Source organism: Pyrus communis, chromosome 17 (assembly GCF_041283825.1).
Source record: "Pyrus communis isolate YQ-2024b chromosome 17, ASM4128382v1, whole genome shotgun sequence".
NCBI classification, from domain to species: Eukaryota; Viridiplantae; Streptophyta; class Magnoliopsida; order Rosales; family Rosaceae; genus Pyrus; species Pyrus communis.
Genome location: NC_142581.1, coordinates 27,109,995 through 27,130,315, shown reverse-complemented (window position 1 = coordinate 27,130,315; position 20,321 = coordinate 27,109,995). Strand labels below are relative to the sequence as shown.

General features: G+C 37.8%; 3 protein-coding genes across 3 annotated transcripts; 1 reads left to right on the top strand and 2 right to left on the bottom strand.

The window, feature by feature from the left end:
• Nucleotides 1-351: 351 nt before the first annotated feature.
• LOC148689746 (putative polyol transporter 1) lies at nucleotides 352-3,076 on the bottom strand. The gene is made up of 3 exons (XM_088689615.1): nucleotides 2,920-3,076; nucleotides 2,377-2,723; nucleotides 352-1,524 (listed from the first exon to the last, which is right to left on the bottom strand). The coding sequence occupies exons 1-3, from the start codon at nucleotides 3,074-3,076 to the stop codon at nucleotides 439-441; spliced, it is 1,590 nt and encodes a 529-aa protein (XP_088545741.1). The 3' UTR covers nucleotides 352-438.
• Nucleotides 3,077-13,735: 10,659 nt separating this feature from the next.
• On the top strand, nucleotides 13,736-18,452 carry LOC137707535 (receptor protein kinase TMK1). Its single transcript, XM_068446421.2, has 2 exons — nucleotides 13,736-16,416; nucleotides 17,731-18,452. Exons 1-2 carry the CDS (start codon nucleotides 14,088-14,090, stop codon nucleotides 18,258-18,260), a joined length of 2,859 nt encoding a protein of 952 aa, XP_068302522.2. The 5' UTR covers nucleotides 13,736-14,087; the 3' UTR covers nucleotides 18,261-18,452.
• Nucleotides 18,453-18,608: 156 nt separating this feature from the next.
• Nucleotides 18,609-20,191, bottom strand: LOC137707536 (U-box domain-containing protein 21). The gene has a single exon (XM_068446422.2). It carries the CDS (start codon nucleotides 20,087-20,089, stop codon nucleotides 18,749-18,751), a length of 1,341 nt encoding a protein of 446 aa, XP_068302523.2. The 5' UTR covers nucleotides 20,090-20,191; the 3' UTR covers nucleotides 18,609-18,748.
• Between the last annotated feature and the right edge of the window lie 130 nt (nucleotides 20,192-20,321).

Sequence of the window (20,321 nt, the reverse complement as noted above, 5' to 3'; positions counted from 1 at the left end):
GTTTTCATGTGCTGTGTTTAGTGATATTTTTAGAAGGATAATGCTAGGTAGCAAACTTTTAAACCAAATTTTGCAAACCAAATGATGTATCATCAATAGGAGTTAAGCATGTTAATCAACACTTAAGTAATAATCCAACCATAAACAATCGTATCATTTGGTTTGAAAATTTGGTTCCTTGGCATTATTCTTCTTAAAAGTTCAGAATTTAATATAATGGCTGGAGCGATTGCTCGAGATCTATGTCTCACTAAAGATGAAAACCAAAAGTTTTTAAAATTTTCAACTTCACTACGTACTAAACAAGTTTTTGGGTTTTAATGAAAATTATTCTTATAAATGTAAGTACAGTTGCATATAACTGAAATATATGAGATAAATGAATTGATCATCATCATAAAGTGCATTAAACATTGATTAAGCATTGCCCTTCTATTCCTAATGGATTTGAGCCTTGTTGTCATCACCAAAACCATGATCAGCTTGCTTAGTCTTGTTAAGCATGGGATTGGCTTCTTTCCACTTGTGGTATTTACCAAACAAGACCTCCATATCTTCAAGGGATTGACCCTGCGTTTCTGGATACAACGTATAAAAGAAAACCCAACTAAGCGCAGCAATTCCCGCGTAAAGAAAGAAGGCCCCACCAATCGTGATGGCCTTATACAATGAAATAAAAGTCATGGAGATAACCCCGCTAGTCACTCTGTTTACGGCCACCCCCATACTGCACCCTTGCGCGCGCAACTGCAACGGAAAGATCTCAGAGCTGTATACCCACGTGATGGGTCCTAACCCGATAGAGAAAAAAGCGACAATGAATAGTACCATGGCGATGCACAACCCGACGGCCCATGGGACCTTGCTGTGGGATTGATCAACGACCGTAAGACCCACACCAAGCAACGTAAAAGAAATTACCATTCCACCCACGCTGCTCAAAAGCAAAATACGACGTCCGAACCGATCAACTTGAAATGTTGCCACTAAGATTGCAATGGTCTTGACAAATCCAACAGCCACGGTTGCAAGTAGCTTGTCATTGTAAGAAGTGATTCCCGCATTCTCGAAGATCCTGGGGCTGTACAAAACCACAGAGTCTATACCTGATAATTGTTGAAAGAAGTGGATACCAAGGGCTGCTATTAAGATGTGGCGAACGGCCGGCGTGGGGCGGATTAGCAATTCCTTCCATATACCTTCACCTTGGCTGCGTTTAGAAACCTGAACGACCTCATCCTTTGAGTCTCTTGGGATTCCTGCAGCTTCTTTAATCTCGTCTAGTCTGAGTTGCGATTCCTCTTCAGAAGATGATGTTTTATTTAGTACTCGTTTGGCGTCTCCGAGTCTCCCTTGCATGACGAGCCAGCGTGGTGACTCGGGCATGGCTAAAACGCCGAGGGCTAGAAAAACTGAGGGAATTGCGCCGATGCCGAGCATGATCCTCCAGTTCAAGTGGATTGGGAGCTTGGCTAAGGCAAAGTTGGATACGTATCCCAGTAATATACCAACGTTAACAAACACCTATATATTTTCAAAATGATAAATTCTATTAATATACACTCACGTGCATGCATGTGAGAGGTTTACGAAACAATAAATAGGGTGGGGCTATCACACATCCATTAATATTTTTCACACACCTCTTGTTAATTTCCGTCTTTTGATATTCTGTAGTTCATTTGATCTTGCGGTCGGAAATTCAGAGGATGTATGGAAAGTAAAACATGGTGTGGATAGAGCCACCCAATAGATATTTCAGGGAAATTCTAGGGTGAGCACATTTTTATATGACATTTGTGCACTATTTAATGTGGCAAGTGATGTGTACATGTCACATTAATTAATGAATTTATCTCATTTAATATTAGTTGTATACATCACTTGCCACATGAGATGATACACTAAGTGCTATAAATATTTGGTCTCCCTAGCATTATTTTTTGGGTGGTGGTATTCACACTCTTTTTTTTACCATCTCACACATTCTCTCAATTTTTAGCCGTCGGATCGAATGAATTGAAGAAGACCGGTGGACAAAAATTAACAAGATGTGTGGGAGGTAAAAAGAGGTGTGTGAATAGCACTGCCCTACTTTTTACGAGGAAATTGTTAGAATATCACATTTTTTTATTCGGACGTGGCAAGTGATGGTTTAAATGCCACATCAATAATTGAATTTATCTTATTGAATGTTCATTGTATGCACCATGTGTCACATGAGATGATACAGAAATGTGATATAAATATATGGTCTTGGAAGCATAACTTTTTTCAAATACTTAGATGCTTATATTTACGTAAACATATTACCTTGGCTAATAACAAAAATAGTTAGTATATTATATGATAATATAACGTGGTAATGAAACAAACCTCGGGGAAAGATGTGAGGAAGCCACGAAACGAGGCCGGAGAGATCTCGGCGGTGTAGACAGGAGCTATCATAAGAGCATAGCCAACTCCAACTCCGGCAATGAATCTACCGAACATGAGAAAAGCGTAGTTCGGGGCAAAACCCATGAGGAGAGCTCCAATAAAGAAGATTGTTCCGGCAAGTACTATGGTGTACCGGCGTCCAATCCAGTCAGAGGTTTTACCTGCCAAGGCGGAGCCAATGAGAGAGTATATGTTCAAGGTACCATTAAGAACTTCGACTTGAACGTCACTGATATTGAGGTTTTCTTTGATGAAGAGAGACGCTCCACTCATTACACCAATATCTGTAAATAAATTTAAAATAAGCATGCATCGCAGGTGGAGAAGTTTCTTCCAAAACAAAAAGAGTAGGAACGGAAAATGGCGGATTGCAATAGTAAGATACTATTTTTAATCAAATAAGAATAGGAGTGGAGAATGAGTGTATCATTAGACAACCACAACCACTAACAATATCCATGAGTTTTAAGGAACAATTACCATAACCCAGTAAGATAGACGTCATTGAAGCCAAAACGGCACAGGCAACAGCGAACTTCTTTGTCTTGGGTTTCTTTGGGGGATCAAAGTCTGCAATACTATTCTGGGGTTGGCCGAAGACGACATTATTTTCTGCTCTCTGGTCAGCCATCTCCATCTCTATAGAGCTAGATAAATGAATAGATAGATAGATAGAGAGAGAGAAAGAAAGAGAGAGAGAGAGAGAGAGAGAGAGAGAGAATTAGATATGAGGAATGAGCTACTAATCAAGTACCATTTATACAAATTATATCCATTTGTTCGAAATGTTGTTGTTCATGGAAACAAACACGTACCGTCATCCAGTACTGTCATCAATCAATGAACAGATTTGAATTATCTTAATTCTAGAACACAATTTAGTTAATTAGTTTTTATATACCAAAGCAACAAAATAAAAAAACTAAAATATGGTTCCATATTTAGTGTCATTTCAGGCATGCAACTATATATGCGCAAAAACTGTGTGATATTGTTCCATATATGTTACAAGCTCACCCGCCATCAGAAAATTAGGGTTGCCTTACAAAACCTTGCCCTTAGGAAATAATTAGTTCGTAGGGCGAATTTGGTCAATATTCACTTCTACATTTTATAGTTTTTGTGATGAAGGACACTTGGTCGCATAAAGTAAAATTCCATCGCATAAGATATTAGGCGAAGAAATCTTCGTTATGCTGGTTATTCTTTTGTGGCTAACATTTCTGATATGGAGGAACCAAAGACATTTCGAATTGCATCTCAGAAATCATTATGGCAGCAAGCTATGCAAGACGAGTTTAATGCTCTTAAATATCAAGGTACTTGGGTTTTGGTACCACCTCCTCCCAATCGTTCTGTTGTAGGATGTAAGTGGGTTTATAAAGTCAAAAGAAATTTTGATGGCACCATTGCATGTCACAAAGCACAACTAGTTGCTCAAGGATTCACCCAAGAACAAGGTATTGATTACTCTGAAACCTTCAGTCCGGTTGTTCAACACTTTACAGTGTGGCTTATTTTGGCTTTGGCCACTTCTCACTGTTGGTCTCTTCGCCAGTTAGACATTAAGAATGCCTTTCTTCATGGAGAATTACATGAGGAAATTTATATGCGGCAACCACCAAGATTTGTGGATCCTAGTCATCATTCTCATGTTTGTAGGCTTGTCAAGTCATTGTATGGTCTTAAACAGGCTCCTCGAGCATGGCATCACAAATTTACTGGAGTTTTACCTTCCTTGGGTTTTCAAATGTCTTATTCAGATGCTAGTTTATTTGTGAAACATGATGGGACTCATATAGTTGTTATGCTATTATATATCGATGATATTATCATCACTGGTTCTGATAACGGTCAGGTTCAGTGTACAATTACTCAACTTGGTGAACTTTTAAGGACATGGGTGCTCTTACATATTTTCTTGGTTTTCACATTTAGTATCAAGCAAATGGGGATTTGTTTATGAATCAAACCAAGTATGCTAAGGAGCTTCTTAAGAAAGCAAGTATGGAACATTGTAAACCTGCATTTACTCCTGCCAAACCTGATTCTCAGGTTTGTGTTACTGAAGGCACTCCTTTGACTGATCCCACTTTGTATAGAAGTCTCGTTGGTGCGTTTCAGTATCTCACATTTACCAGACCCGATATTTCTCATGCTGTCAAAGTTGTCTGTTAGTTTACGAGTAAACTTATTGATTCTCAATTTTTCTTGGTCAAATGAATTCTCAGATACATTTAAGGGTCTTTGCAGTGTGGATTGTCATATAAATCAACTTCTGATACTTTCTTGACAGCCTATTCTGATTTTGATTTGGCTGCGAATATTAATACCCGTCAGTCTATTATCGGTTATGTGGTGTTCTTTGGTTAAAATCCTGTGTCTTGGCAATCTAAAAGACAATATTCAGTTTCACTAAGCTCCACTGAAGCTGAATATAAGGCCCTTGCTCATTGTGCAGTAAATGTGTGTTGGTTGAGAAATATACTGCGTGACTTGCATGTCGTTGTTCCTTCTCGACCTCTCTTACATTGTGACAATCTCTCTACTCTTGCTCTGAGTACTAATCCAAGTTTTCACTCTCGAATTAAGCATCTTGACACAGACTATCATTTTGTTCATGAGAAAGTTCAAAAGGGTGATTTGTTGGTTTATTATATTCCTACCAAGGCTCAACTTGCTAATGTGTTTACCAAGGGTCTTCATAGTCCACATTTCATTCGTCATTGTTCTAATCTTAACCTTGGTACTCTTGGTTAAGATTGGGGTGGGGGGTAATAATAGAGATATTGCCATCTGTCAGTTTATCATTTGTACACTTGTCATTTGTAGATTGATTGCTTAATATGTAAGCTTAGTAGTAGCGTACTTAAGAAGCTAAGATTGGCAAATGTATTTATAGCTGCTGTGCTTTGTTTTTCAGTCGGTTAATAAAAAGTTTCCCTTTTCACAATTATCTCTCTCTCTCTAAATTCTCTATCAAACCTTCATTGCAAAATCCTAAATTTTCATATTGTTAAGACCAGAGTCATACCTGAAGTGTTAATTTTGGGACAATTTTATACATCCGTTAGTCTGGTTGTTAAGTCTCCCGTTAACTAATGATGTGGCGCTTATCTGGACAATGATTAGGCACCACGTGTCATTAAGGGGTCCACGTGAAAATTAAAAATTAAAAAAAAAAAAAAACCAAAATTTCAAAATTCAAAATTTTGAAAATTAATTAATGAAATTAAAAATATTTTATTAAAAAATAAGAATTCTGAAACCGAGATCTTCGTTCGTTTCCATCCGAACGCCAAACCTGCAGATCGACGATGACTCAAGATGTGGTAGGCAGGGCTTTGAATAAAAAAAAAGGAAGTGGGAGATTAGATTAAGTTTTCCAACCTCCAAATACCACACAGAAATTGCGGCATTAGATAGCTTGGAGAACATCTTCTTGGCTCATCTTAAAAAATAACACACATTCACCAAATCAAATCAAGTGCACGTTCAATACGATATTCAAAACCTTTTTTTCTTCAATTTTTTTTTCCAAAAAGAAAAAAAAGAAAAAAAGAAAAAGATCAGATGCACCTAAACCCTTTCCTTTTCATCCTAAAAGCCAGAGCTTTCTTTTCCAGCGGAAATGGCGGTGGCAGCGCAGGAGCGGGAGGAAACAGGGGGGGGAAGAAGCCAAGGCTGAGATGGGAATTCCAACGACTCTTCGTCCTCATCGATTTCGGGATTCGAAGTTATGGGTATGTTTCTCAACGGGTAAAACTGAAAGAGCAGCCATAGAGGTAGATGTAATACCCTAAAAAATTTAAAAATATATGATTATGTGGATTTTTTTTTTTTGGGAAGTGAAATGACGGAAATGTCCCTCGTTGATAAAACGTAAGTTTATGAGGATGTATTTTATCCTCATATATTTTGTCACGTTTCTTGACATATTTGGATAGAGTTCGATCCTACGAGCGCGTAAGCGAAAACCATTCGTGAAACAGAATTATAACGAATGAGTTATTAATGTTTAAAGTTAGGGACAAAATGGTCATTTAATTGTAAATCTGGAAAGCTCCAGATTTGTTGGAACTTTAATCAGGAGCCACGTGTGTGGCTGAGATGAGAAGAAAAGAAAAGAAAGAAGGAGATAGACGGCTATGATGGAAATGAAAGGATAGAAAAGGGAAGGACACAGATGAATCAGGGAGGAAAGAAAATGAGGGAAAGGAGGGAGAATAAGGAGAGGGAACCAGATTCCCTTTGCCGCCGACTCGACCCGTTTCCTTGACCTGGTCCTATCTTCCTCGTTCGATATTTGTTGGAGGTGATTCCGCTGTCTATGAAAAGCTCTTGACTAGCCCAACATCCATGTGGTGTTAGATTCTTCAATTTCTTATCCAATTTTATGAATCGAAGCTATAAACCCACGGTTGTTCCGAGGGGTTTCTCATTTTTCCGGTGAATTCTGAAACTGTCTCCTTCAATTAACACCTTCTTTGGACTCCCCTCGAGGTTTGGAACAAAGCCCATGAGTTATTTGGGACGTCAGAATGGTTTTGGAGTCGAATCAAGAACACCTTATTCTAGGGTTTTTAGCAGTTCAAGGCCGATTTGAGGTGTTTCTCGGCCGAATTGGACTTCGGCCTAGGTGTGAAAGTTTTTCCTCTCATTGAACTCTATAACCTTGTAAAATTTGGTAATTTTAGAGTTCGTCGGAATTTGGGGTTTCCGTTCGCAGGAAACCGCCACGCATGGCGGTGCGTGGCCAAGGGCCAATGCTACCTTTTTAAACAAATTTGATATTATGAATCCATATTTGATATGCATTTGGTGTAATTCACTTGTTTGAACCTAGTTAGTGATTGTTAGTCACTTGAATGATTTTCGGAAATGTGTTAGAAATTGAAATGTGAACTATGAATGGCTTGATGCCTTCGCAGGGTACGTAGACAGTCTAACGAGACGGTTAGATGCAACCATAATAGGATTGAATTTAATTTATGGTGGTTAAGAGTATGTTTATTAACCATGAATTATTTGGGCCTACCTTAGTATTTGGCTTCCGAGTTAACTTTTTGGGACGTTACAGTAGATCTGCGTTTTTGGCGGCTTAAGATGTCCTCATGGTTGCCCAGCAGCTCATCAACTTCTCCGGCATCAAGCCCAGCGACCCTTCCACCTTCCAAACATTCAAAGTGATAATTTGGATGTCGGGTTATTGGGGTTTTTGCTTTTAGGTTTTTAAATTTTAAATTTTAAATTGGGTTGATCTAACGAGAGAGAAGGGAGGGGAGGTGAAAAGGGTGAAGGAGAGGAATGAGGTGAGTCGGGTAGGTGGAGGGAGAAGTGGGAGGGATTAGGGGAGTGAGGGTGCAACGGAGAGAAGGGAGGTAGAAATTTTTGTTTTTTTTTTTTGTTTTTTTTGAATTTTTAATTTCCACGTGGATCCATTAATGACACATGGCGCTCAATCATTATCCACATGGGAGCCACGTCATCAGTTAACGGGAGACTTAACAGCCAGACTAACGGATGTATGAGACTGTCCTAAAATTAACACTTTAGGTATGACTTTGGGACGAAAAAAATTTCATATACTAAATATTGAAAACCACGAAACTTAAAGGTAGTAAACTGAGATTTAGCCTTACAATTAATATTAATATAACTTTAGCTCTTGAAACTCAATTTTCTCCACATAAAACTTGACATAATTGTTTTACTCGAATAAAACCTAGTGGCTAGACTCCATAGAAGCAAATTCATTAAGTTTATTTGACTTTACCCATTTTACATTTTTGGGGTGCCTAAAATACCCCTATGTGAATGTTTGATGTAGAAAATTAATTTCATGCGAATTGTAAAAGGGATTAATGATTTTACAAAAGAAAAAAGAAAATACATAGTTAATGATATATACTCATTGCCTAATATATGTTAAAATTCTTACAAAATAATTTACCTTGAAAATAGAGAAATAAAATATAGGTCAACTATTTACAAATAAAATGATAATACATTCATAATAATAACTAAATGGAGAAACCCTTGCCCCTTCTCCCTCTAGAAACCCTCGCCTGCAAATCACCCTAACCGTCAATCTTTTGCCATGGCTTGGGGCTGGTGGCAGCCCATCCTAATCTCCTCCTCCTAGCTTCCCTTTCCTTCCTTTCTTCTCTTAGTTTTTCCTTCTCCTTCCTTCTAATCTATCACATTTTTTCTCTGTGCGTTTCTTCACCTTCTTTCCTTCCCTCATCCACGATTTTTTTTCCTTCTCTTCCACCATGTGGGCACTGCTCTCTCTTCCCTCCTTAACGTTTTGTGCGCTGCATTCGAGCCACCATCCCAGATCTGTTTTGTGCCCTTAGCAAGGCTTTCTATTTAATTTGGGTCTGATTCGAGATTTGTGTTTGGTTTGGGGTTACTGGCATGTCAGAGCTACTTCCGCCATTCGTTCCAGGTTTTGAGATTTTCAAATCAAAATTTTCCATCGACTTCTGCTCCCATATCTGGTGTTGCGCCACCTAGGTCGTGCAAACTTTGAGGCTGCTTAGCCTTTGGGCGTGATAATCTAGAGTTTCATTGCTTGGGTTGACCTTTTTTGGAGGCCCCGCTGCTTGAGGTTTCTTGGACCCTCCGGTGTCTTTTCATCTGTTGAGGGACTTGCTGATGGTGTTGGTCTTATTGGTGCTTGTCATTGCAAGTTACCTTGTCTCAGAATTGTCCTATCCCTTCATCGAAATATGCCGGCTTGTGGTTCCCTTCTCGATTTTTTTCTTTTTCTTTTTAGTTTCTGATTAGTTTAGTTTAATTTAGTTTATCTTAGTTTAGTCCTGTTGTCTCACCCAGCGAGTGTTGTGGCAACTCGCAACATTGGCTGGATATAGTTTTCGTATTGAGCGATGTGTTATGTGGTCTCATCTACCTACGATGACTTTATGTGGTCTTGCTCCTGAGATGACTTTGCGTGGCCTAGCTATTTGACGATGACCCTTTGTAGTTGCTAATACAAATTTGTTATATCTATCGTTCCGAGATAATTTTGTATGGTGACATGTGAAGTTTTCGCACATGTGGTAGCCGTTTAGGGGTTTTATTATTGTTGTCTTGCTGAGCAAATTCACCTCCAGATCATTGTTTGGTCATTGAAGTGTTGTACCCAATTGGCAACTATGTACTATTTGAGATGATGAATGAAATACTAATCTATCATTGCTTGTATAAAAAAAAATAATAATAACTAAATGGAAATAAGGATTTCATAGGTAGGAAAATAAATGGCAACCAACCACTTGCTTATATAATAGAGTACAAGAAGTAGGCCTGGCAATTCCTGACACGACCCGATAATCCGACACGACACGATACGAAATTAACAAGTGTTCGGGTCAACACGATAACGAATCGGGTCATTATCGGGTAACCCGATAAGCACCTGTTAAGATAACGAGTTGATTCGGGTATACACGTGGGTAACACGATACACGATAAGCAAAATATTATTTTTATAATTTTATAACCCTAAAAAAAATATTGTAATAATTATATATATATTAACTATAATAATTATACCCCCAAAATATTAACTATCTATAATAATTATTTATATATATATATATATATATATATATATTAAATTTTGAATTAAATTTTATAAAAACTATAATAATTATTAATTAATATGCATCTATTGATTTGATTCCATAATTGATAATTCCATTCCATTCCTTGCCATTTTTGAAGAAAAAGGGAGGGAAAATGAAAATGATAAGAAAAGTTGAAAAGGAAACAAAAAAGAGAGGGAATTAGGGAAAGATGGGTAGGCACCGTAGGCTGCCGGAGAGAAAAGTGAAAATTATAAGAACAGTTGAAAAGGAAACAAAAAAAGAGAGGGCAAATGAAAATTAATAGAAGTGGTGAGAAATTTTTTTTTTAATTTTAAATTATTAACTTTTTATCACACATATAACATATCTCATTATTTTTATAATGACACACGTGATGTATTATTCCGTGTACCAGTCAATTATACGTACAAAATAAATAGATTTAAATCTACTTAATAAATATATATATACACACACACACCATTGAACTTGATAGGATACGAATTCTCCGAAACTAATTTCAACGATCCCAACCGTCAAACTTGTTTGTATATGCTTCGAGATCACATCAGCAAAAAATCACAAAAAACAAACATTCAGATATCAAGTAACGGGACAAAGCTTTTCAACGATTATAAACGAAAAATCACGATTTAACGGTTATTTTAACTTTGATTTTGATGATTTTTTACAGCTACACTCCTTGACCCTATATGAATACAATGAATGAATTCGATTTTCAATTTAAAATATTACACAAGTGGATACCACAAAATCTTATGTTATACTTGATGAAAGTATAAATAAACTCTAAGTGTTAGTCAATCTATTGTTTTTATGGGATATGAATTCTCCGAAACTAATTTCAACGATCACAACCGTCAAACTTGTTTATATATGCTTTGAGATTACATCAGCAAAAAATCACAAAAAACAAACATTCAGAGATCAAGTAACGGGACAAAGCTTTTCGACAGTTATAAACGAAAATCACGATTTAACGGTTATTTTAACTTCGATTTTGATGATTTTTTACAACTACACTCCTTGACCCTATATGAATACAATGAATGAATTCGATCTTCAATTTAAAATATTTACACATGTGGATGTTATACTTAATGAAAATATAATTAAACTCTAAGTGTTAGTCAATCTATTGTTTTGATGGAATACGAATTCTTTGAAACTAATTTCAACGATTTTAACCGTCAAACTTGTTGAGATCACATCAGCAAAAAATTGCAAAAAATAAATATTCAGCGATCAAGTAACTGAACAAAACTTTTCGATGGTTATAAACGAAAAATCATGATTTAACGGTTATTTTAACTCCAATTTTGATGATTTTTTACAGCTACACTTCTTGACCATATATGAATACAAAGAATGAATTCGATCTCTAATTTAAAATATGTACACTAGTGGATGTGGATATCACAAAATCTTATGTTATATACTTAATAAAAGTATGAATCAACTATAATAATTATATACATTAATCTAACAATTTTATACCTAAAAACTATAATAATTATATATATATTAAATTAAATTTAAAAAATTGATGACCATTGGATCGGCTGAGATTAAATCTCAGCTGTCCATTTCATAATTATATATATATATTTTTTTATTTATTAAATTTAAAATTTTGATAATCATTGGATCGATTGAGATTTAATCTTAGCCGTCCATTGTTACTAGAAACAGTTCAAGCTTTGTTGTGCACACAAGATTGGCTATTTGGAAAAGGAGGTAATATATTTTTATATGGTATAATACTATTATTTTTTTTTTCATAATTATTTTGGTAAACTTCTCATAATTTGAATGATTTTTAATGTTTGGTTTTTCTATACTTAGTTTATGGGAAAGAGAGTTCTGAAGTGAAAAACCTTACTGAAAACATCATCAACATAACTCTTGAAGACAATAGATCAAGCCAAAGTTCCAATACAATTTCATTATGATCAATGTAAATTGAAGATTTTGTAAATGGAGGTTTAAACTTTTGAGAAGGACTTACAACCTTGAAAACAAAAACTCTCTCATTTTGCATATTCTTGCACATTTAATATTTGTAATAGATTAGTACTGTATGTATTATTTTTTATTAGGCTCTTATTTTCGAGTGTAGATATAGTACTTAAACGACAAATGTTTTAATGTTTTAAAGTAATATTTATGTGACAATGTGTGGTATGTGCAAATTAAAAAAAATATTTTTTTTTCTTAACAGGTCATAATGGGTCGGGTCACTTTATCCCGTTGGGTAAAGTGACCAGACCTGTTAAGGACCCGTTAAGATAACGGTTATGACACGACACGACCCGTTAAGATAACAGGTGTTACATGAAAACAATACGAACACGACCCGTTTGCCAGGCCTAACGAGAAGTCACTTAGTACTATGGTATAATAGTATTATTTTTTACTTGTACGTGAAAGATTTTAAATTTTAAACAAGTACAACAAATTGAACAACTTAAAAAAGAAGTAATATTACAAGTGTCACGATGCCCATATAATTAGGCCGCCAAAGTCAATTGAAACTAAGGTCAGTAAAATCAATTATTTCTCTCCAACTAAGATCAATACCACTTGCTAAAATTTCTCTCTATGATCTTCTCATTTTCTAAAAAAAAAACTATTATTATTAAAGGGGGAAGGAGAGTTCGAAACTATTCCAATAATTTAGGAGATGAGAGAATTTCAAATCTGAGACGCATAAATAGAAATCCAACACCCTATCCACTAGAATATTAGACAACATGCAGTACACATCTTGATTGACTCAATCATACATTACACATGTTTTTGTGACTTCAAAGAAAATACCTAATACCAAAGTTTGGACCAAGGTTTGTCAATGCAAGGACAATCCTATTCACAAATCCATTTTTATCTCTCACACACCCTTATTAATTTCTTGGTCATTGATCTCTTTTATTTCATTCGATCTGACAGCTGAAAATTAAAAGAGATATGTGAAAAGTAAAATGAGTATGTGAATAACATCACTTATACATATATATACACAATGATTTTATGTTTTTCCATACACCTAGGCAAAATAATGGAAACATGCCATGTGCATTTTTCTGGATTGCTCACTTCAACTCGATCTGGATGGTTTCATATTCTGGCGGTCAACACGTGCATGAGATAGGAGAAATCAAATCATATAAAGAGAGATACTCCAAATTCCTAGACTTCGATCCAAACCATACAAGTATAACGCAACTTACTATGTATACATATCCTAATGCCAACTTGACCCTCCTTGTACTCATGGACCACTCCACTCATGACTCATTTCCAGCCTTATTAACTCTGTTATATTGATTAGTTCATTAAGGTACTTTGCATATGTTTATATTGTGAACCGATTACAGTGAATTCTTAACTTTTTATATGGTATCAAAACACATTAATCAACATGTTGAGCCCAATTGTATATGTGCTTTCACGTCACTCAATATGTATTATCCACATAGTAAACTTAAATAATGCTTCCTAGGATGATATTGAAAATATGAATTCGACATTAAGGAATTAGAGACTCTTATATGTCCTTACAAGAAATTACACTATTTTTTGTATTGTCAATTAATTTTACAACAGACTTTTTAACTTCGCTTACTCTTTGTTTTTTGGCAGAACTTTGTTTAGTTGCAGAGTTCAATTCTCCCTCCACAAAATTGCTGAAGTGATGTCAGTGACGGTATTTTACTCTTTTTTAAGCCTAAACACTCCACACCCCCATGTGGTCCTCACTCCCCATGTGCAAGCCAGTCAGTCCTCCTTCATCGATTCTCTCTCTCTCTCTCTCTCTCTCTCTCTCTGCATCCTCATTTCCTCCTACTCAAAGATTCCAACTTTCTTTCAGCTAAATGTATTATCTCCCCATTTCTCTACAATCTTATGATCATACCTAAAGAATCAAGTTCTTGACACTTCAAACCTTTCTTCAAACACTTTGCACAAAACCCAACTCCTAAAGCTATCTCTCTCTCTCTCTCTCTCTCTCTCTGAAAGTTTTTCAAGATGAAGAAGAAAACCCATGCTGGGTTCAAGTTTTTGACCATTTTGCTTGCTGGGCTTTCATCAGTCTTGCTGGGTGCCAACTCCCAACCAAGTTCAAGCAACGATGCTGCAGTGATGCTGGCTCTGAAGAAAACCCTCAAACCATCTGAATCTCTCGGATGGTCCGACCCGGACCCCTGCCAATGGACCCATGTGGGCTGCTCAGACGACAAGAGGGTGACCAGGATCCAACTGGGTCACCTTAATATAGAAGGTACGCTTCCTCCTAGCCTCCAAAATCTCACTGAACTCGAGCGTTTAGAGCTTCAATGGAACAAAATTTCAGGTCCTCTGCCGAGCCTTAGTGGGTTAAGTTCACTGCAAGTTTTACTGGTCAGTAACAATTTGTTTACTTCAATTCCCAGTGATTTTTTTACTGGTATGACTTCCCTTCAATCTGTTGAGATTGATAACAACCCTTTTATGAGTTGGGAAATTCCTGAAACTCTCAAGAACGCATCTTCGCTTCAAAACTTTTCGGCCAATTCGGCCAACATTACTGGGAAAATACCCAATTTTTTCGATGGAGATGCGTTTCCGAGTCTGGTTAACTTGCACCTGGCCTTCAATGGCCTCGAAGGCGACCTGCCCAGGAGCTTTTCTGGATTGCAGATTCAGTCTCTGTGGCTTAATGGGCAAGAAAGTGTAGGTAAGCTTGGTGGAAGCATTGCTGTTTTACAGAACATGACTCTGTTGAAAGAGGTTTGGTTGCATTCGAATGCGTTTTCAGGTCCATTACCGGACTTTTCGGGTTTGACAGACTTGCGGAGGTTGAGTTTGAGAGATAATATGTTTACTGGTCCTGTTCCAGTGTCGTTGGTGAGCCTTAAGTCACTAGAGGCTGTGAACCTGACAAACAATTTGCTTCAAGGACCAATGCCGGCTTTTGTTTCAGGGGTTGCAGTAGATTTGGTTAAGGGTTCTAATAACTTTTGCTTGCCGAGTCCTGGTCAATGTGATCCTCGAGTGAATACTTTGCTTTCGATTGCAAGTTCAGTGGGTTACCCCCAAAAGTTTGCAGAGAATTGGAAGGGGAATGATCCATGTGCAGATTGGATTGGGGTTACTTGTAGTAATGGGAACATTACTGTCCTCAATTTTCAGAAAATGGGTCTCAATGGAACGATTTCTCCCGAAATCGCGTCATTGAAATCCCTGCAAAGGGTAGTTCTTGCTGATAACAATTTAACTGGAAGGATTCCAGCCGAGCTTGCCATGCTACCTGCACTCACCGTACTTGATGTGTCAAACAATAATCTCTATGGGAAACCCCCAGCTTTTAAGGATAAGGTGCTTGTAAAAATGTTTGGTAACCCTGATATAGGGAACGAAAAGAGTACTTCAGCGGGAGGTGCACCATCTCAAAATTCCACCAACCTTTCTACAAGTATAGGTTCTGGAAACAGTTCTAGACCTCATGGAAAGAAATCTTCAAGTCTAATAGGAGTCATTGTGTTCTCTGTAATTGGGGGTGTATTTGTGATTTTATTAATTGCACTGTTGCTTATCTGTGTATATAGAACAAAACAAAAGCAGTTGAGCAGAGTTCAGAGCCCGAATGCAATGGTAGTTCATCCCCGCCACTCTGGATCCGATAATGAGAGCATGAAGATAACAGTTGCAGGCTCCAGTGTTAGTGTTGGTGCACTGAGTGAAGCTCATACTCTTCCTAGCAGTGAGTCCAATGAAATCCAAATGGTTGAAGCAGGAAACATGGTGATTTCTATTCAAGTGCTCCGGAATGTGACAAACAATTTCAGTGAAGAAAATATTTTGGGACAAGGAGGTTTTGGGACAGTGTATAAAGGGGAACTGCACGATGGAACAAAGATTGCTGTTAAGAGAATGGAGGCTGGGGTAATAGTAGGAAAGGGGCTTTCTGAATTTAAGTCTGAGATTTCTGTTTTGACAAAGGTTCGTCACAGGCATCTCGTAGCTCTTCTGGGGTATTGTTTAGATGGAAATGAAAGGCTTCTTGTATATGAGTATATGCCTCAAGGAACGCTCAGCAGGCACCTCTTCAACTGGCCGGAAGAAGGACTGAAACCACTGGAATGGACAAGAAGGCTGACAATTGCCTTAGATGTAGCAAGGGGTGTTGAGTATCTCCATGGTTTGGCCCATCAGAGTTTTATACATAGGGACTTAAAGCCTTCAAATATTCTTCTTGGTGATGATATGAGAGCTAAGGTTGCAGATTTCGGCCTTGTGCGGCTTGCTCCAGAGGGCAAAGGTTCAATTGAAACAAGGATTGCAGGGACTTTTGGATACTTGGCACCAGAATATGCAGGTAATTCTTGTTTCTGTTGATTTTTTTTTTTTACTTCGTTTTTGCTAAGTTTCTTTTAAAATCAGGCAAACTTTCAATTTTGTTTACTGAAAAAAAAAAATAGTAAATAAAACATGAGAGTGATATGAGGTCAGTTTGAGACTTTGAATACCTGATACTGCAAGCGAATAGAAAATGCTTGCATAATATGGCACAACCAGAATGCAACCTTAGTTCCTTGCCTTCATTTCCTTAAGGCTTTTTTAATATTCAAGAAAACCAGTTTAAGGGAAAAAAATAGCTACTACTTCTGGCTCTTAAGTTTTGGTTCCAAAGTAGAGAACCTTTTTCTATTTCTATATCATCAATTTTAAGTACGTTTGTCATTACTTTTTACCAGAAAATTATGAATGGTTCAGAAAATATGGACTATGAGCAGCTCTGCAAATGTATCAACAACTTTATTTTATTTTTTATCTCTTGGTCTGATTAACAAATTCAAACAAGAATGCTTAATTTCTAGTCGGTGTTCTTAACGCATTGGGGGTGAGAAGATATGTCAGGCAAATAGTTTAACAAGTTTTATTGTTTACTAATCTTTAATAGAGGTAAGGTCACAATGAGTCCGTTTCTGCCGTGTTATGAAATGTAAATCCATTGTTGTGATCCATTATGAGATTTAGGTTGGATTCTCATGACTGCCATTCTTAAGAAAGTAAATTAGAAAAATGAAGTCATGATTTTCTTGGGAGTTCGTGGGTTGGTTACAGGAAAAAGAAAGGCACCAGAATGATGAGTGTTCTCTAAATTTCACTAAATTGCATGTTCAGTAATCATCGTTTCACATCATCTTATTCTCTTCTCTGCCAGCTGTGTATTTGGCCTTTTGGGACATCATTGCTAAGGGTTTCTGAAATCACTCGAGCAACCCGAATATTTTAAAGCCATTTTCCCTTGCTGTTTGTAATAACAGAATGGTAGAATATTTTGCTATTGGATTGTTCTCATTGGAAATCTCCATGATATTAGTTGTTCCCAGCTGGTTTTGGCCTTTTGGAGCTTAAAGCAGTCGATTCACTGAACCCACTTTAGTAGTTTTGATTTTCTGTTTGTTCCTTCCTTTTTAGGTCAGCTGATCCCACTTACCTAGCTTTACAACAAAGCTAACCATTGCCTTTATTCCGGGTGTTCCGCAATTTTAATGTCTTAGACGTTTTGCCTTCTCATAGTTCGTTTTACTTTTCATTTAAAAGAAAATTCTATTGAACTTTTGGTTAATAGTTGGTAGTCAATATTGACATTGATTGTAAACAAAAAAATTTGCGATACTTGCAGTTACTGGCCGTGTGACAACTAAAGTAGATGTGTTCAGTTTTGGAGTGATTTTGATGGAGCTGATCACCGGGAGAAGGGCACTTGACGACAGCCAGCCTGAGGAGAGCATGCACTTAGTGACATGGTTCCGGAGAATGTTCATTAACAAGGACTCATTCCGCAAGGCAATTGATCCCACAATTGATCTCAACGAGGAAACACTTGCCAGTGTCAGCACTGTCGCTGAGTTAGCAGGTCACTGCTGTGCCAGAGAGCCGTATCAGAGGCCTGACATGGGCCACACCGTGAATGTCCTATCTTCTCTGGTGGAGCTTTGGAAGCCAAGCGATCAAAGTTCTGAAGACATATATGGTATAGACCTTGAAATGTCGTTGCCGCAAGCACTTAAGAAGTGGCAGGCATATGAAGGTAGAAGCAATTCGGAATCCTCTTCTTCATCGCTTCTTCCCAGCTTGGATAACACTCAGACGAGCATCCCTACACGCCCGTATGGATTTGCCGAGTCTTTCACATCTGCAGATGGGAGATAATTAGTTGGTGTAAATGATTGTAATGGTGGGTTTGGTATGTTCCTTCTGGTTGATTCCTACCTTGCGGGTTTCTGTGTACAATTTGTTCAAACTTTCATGTTTTAGCCTTACCCCCTCGCTCGGATGTTATCAGATATTTTCAGTTGTGTTAGAGGTTTTTGAATGAAACTAGAAGAAGTCCTTCACTCTCAAGACTGAACGTCTCATTTTCTTTTTATTCGAGTGATATTCTAATATAATTTATATTACAATTTAACGAAAAGGATTCGGACCTGCGTGTAGATGAGGAGCAATTGTTTTAGCCAATTTGGTTACGCTAAATTAGATCCAAAGACAATACACAGAGCATAGAATGAATGTTTGTTCCAGGTTTCAACTTGATATATAATTGAATAAGTGAATGGTATCTTGCTTTACAAATCTCTCTATTTTGTACAGAAAAGAATTTCTAACACAACTAAAGAACAAGAAAAGTAATTTCTTCTCTCTTAATTCAAAAATGACCTCTTCAGGTACTTGAAATCCATGGAGGAATCAACACAGTCCAATTTACTCGTGTGCAGATTAAACAATTTCAACAAGTCAGTAACCTTGTCCTTGATCCCATCACTAACCCCGACCTGCAAGACCACCAAAAGCTTCTGAAAAGCACCCACTTGAAGCGCCTCAATCAAAACGCTTTCCTCGGTTTCAATCCTGCACAGCTTCCAGATTATAGACACCGAAAACTCCGTCCCCAACTCTGAAATCCTCAAAATCTTCTTGACCAAAAGAGGCATTGTGAGAGCATTCTCAAGGGCCTTTTCCCTCCCTTGTTTGCAGTCGCAAAGAACCTCCAAAACACCCAAGGCTCTCTCCGAAACTCCTTTCTCTGCCTCAACAAGAATTTCCAGCAGCAAAGAAACCAAACCCAATTCCACAAATCTTGATCTGATTTCGTCACTGGTTTGCGCGGATGGCGGTGATGAAATCATGAAAATAACACAAGCTAGAGCGGCCTTGGTCGCTTGAGGACAAATAGGTTCTCTAATGATCCCAACAATTGCTTCAGTACCTCCTTCAATCGCCCAGAAAGCATCCACATATTTTTGATCCGAAGAAAACAACTTTCTAAGTACCAAAACCGCGTTTTTCCGTGCTGTTAGATCTTTCCCCTCCAAAAACGACACAAAAGATCGCAAACACCCTGAAGATCCAAGCTTTGATTGGCCTTCTTCACTCAATGGAAAAATCCACGGCAGCACTGATAGAATTTCCACCAATATCTCAACATGTTTGTCCATTGAACCGTCGGCAAAGGACTCGAACACAGCGGATAAGCAGCTGCCAATTCCGTTCTCGACCATACACTTCTTGTTCAGCTCGCTTTCCTTGCCCCACGCTTTAATCTTCCCCACCAGTTCATGACACTTCTTCTCATCCAAACGCCGCGCTGCCCCCGCAACTCTCTCGCGGATCCTCAAAATCTCATAGGGAGTCACGGGGATTCGCGGCGTTGGAATCCGCTCGATGCCATTAGACCTGTTCTCCACACACCAATCCTGGATCATCCGACGCAGTGCATGGTTCGGAATCTGGTCAAAACTCACTAGTTCCTGATTAGTCACCGGACACGTACTGTTGCCGGTCTCGATCCACATCTCAATGCTCGACCTGTCGTACGTCATTCCCGTCGAAAGCGTCACCGGATCTTTCATCAAGTCGAGGGAAATCGGGCACCGGAAATGCGTCGGAATGGCGATCTCCTCCACGTCCATGTCCAAATTACAAAATTGTTTCTTGTTGTTGGCTTTACGTCCGGCCCTTCTTCTTCCCCAAGATAAGATCATTGTTCGTTGCTTTGAATCAAAGTACGAAAAAATAAATTAGAAATCGATGAGAGAATTTGCTTTGAGTATTCGTGTTGTTTTTGGTTGTGAGAAATGTGGGGAGCTCGATGAGCTTATATATTGTATACGCAACGCGGGGTCAAAACTCAAAAGGCGGAATATGTAATGAATGTTTGCGTTTTTGAATGTTGACCGTTGAATTGAAAGATTCAAATGTAGGAAGAAGACAGGT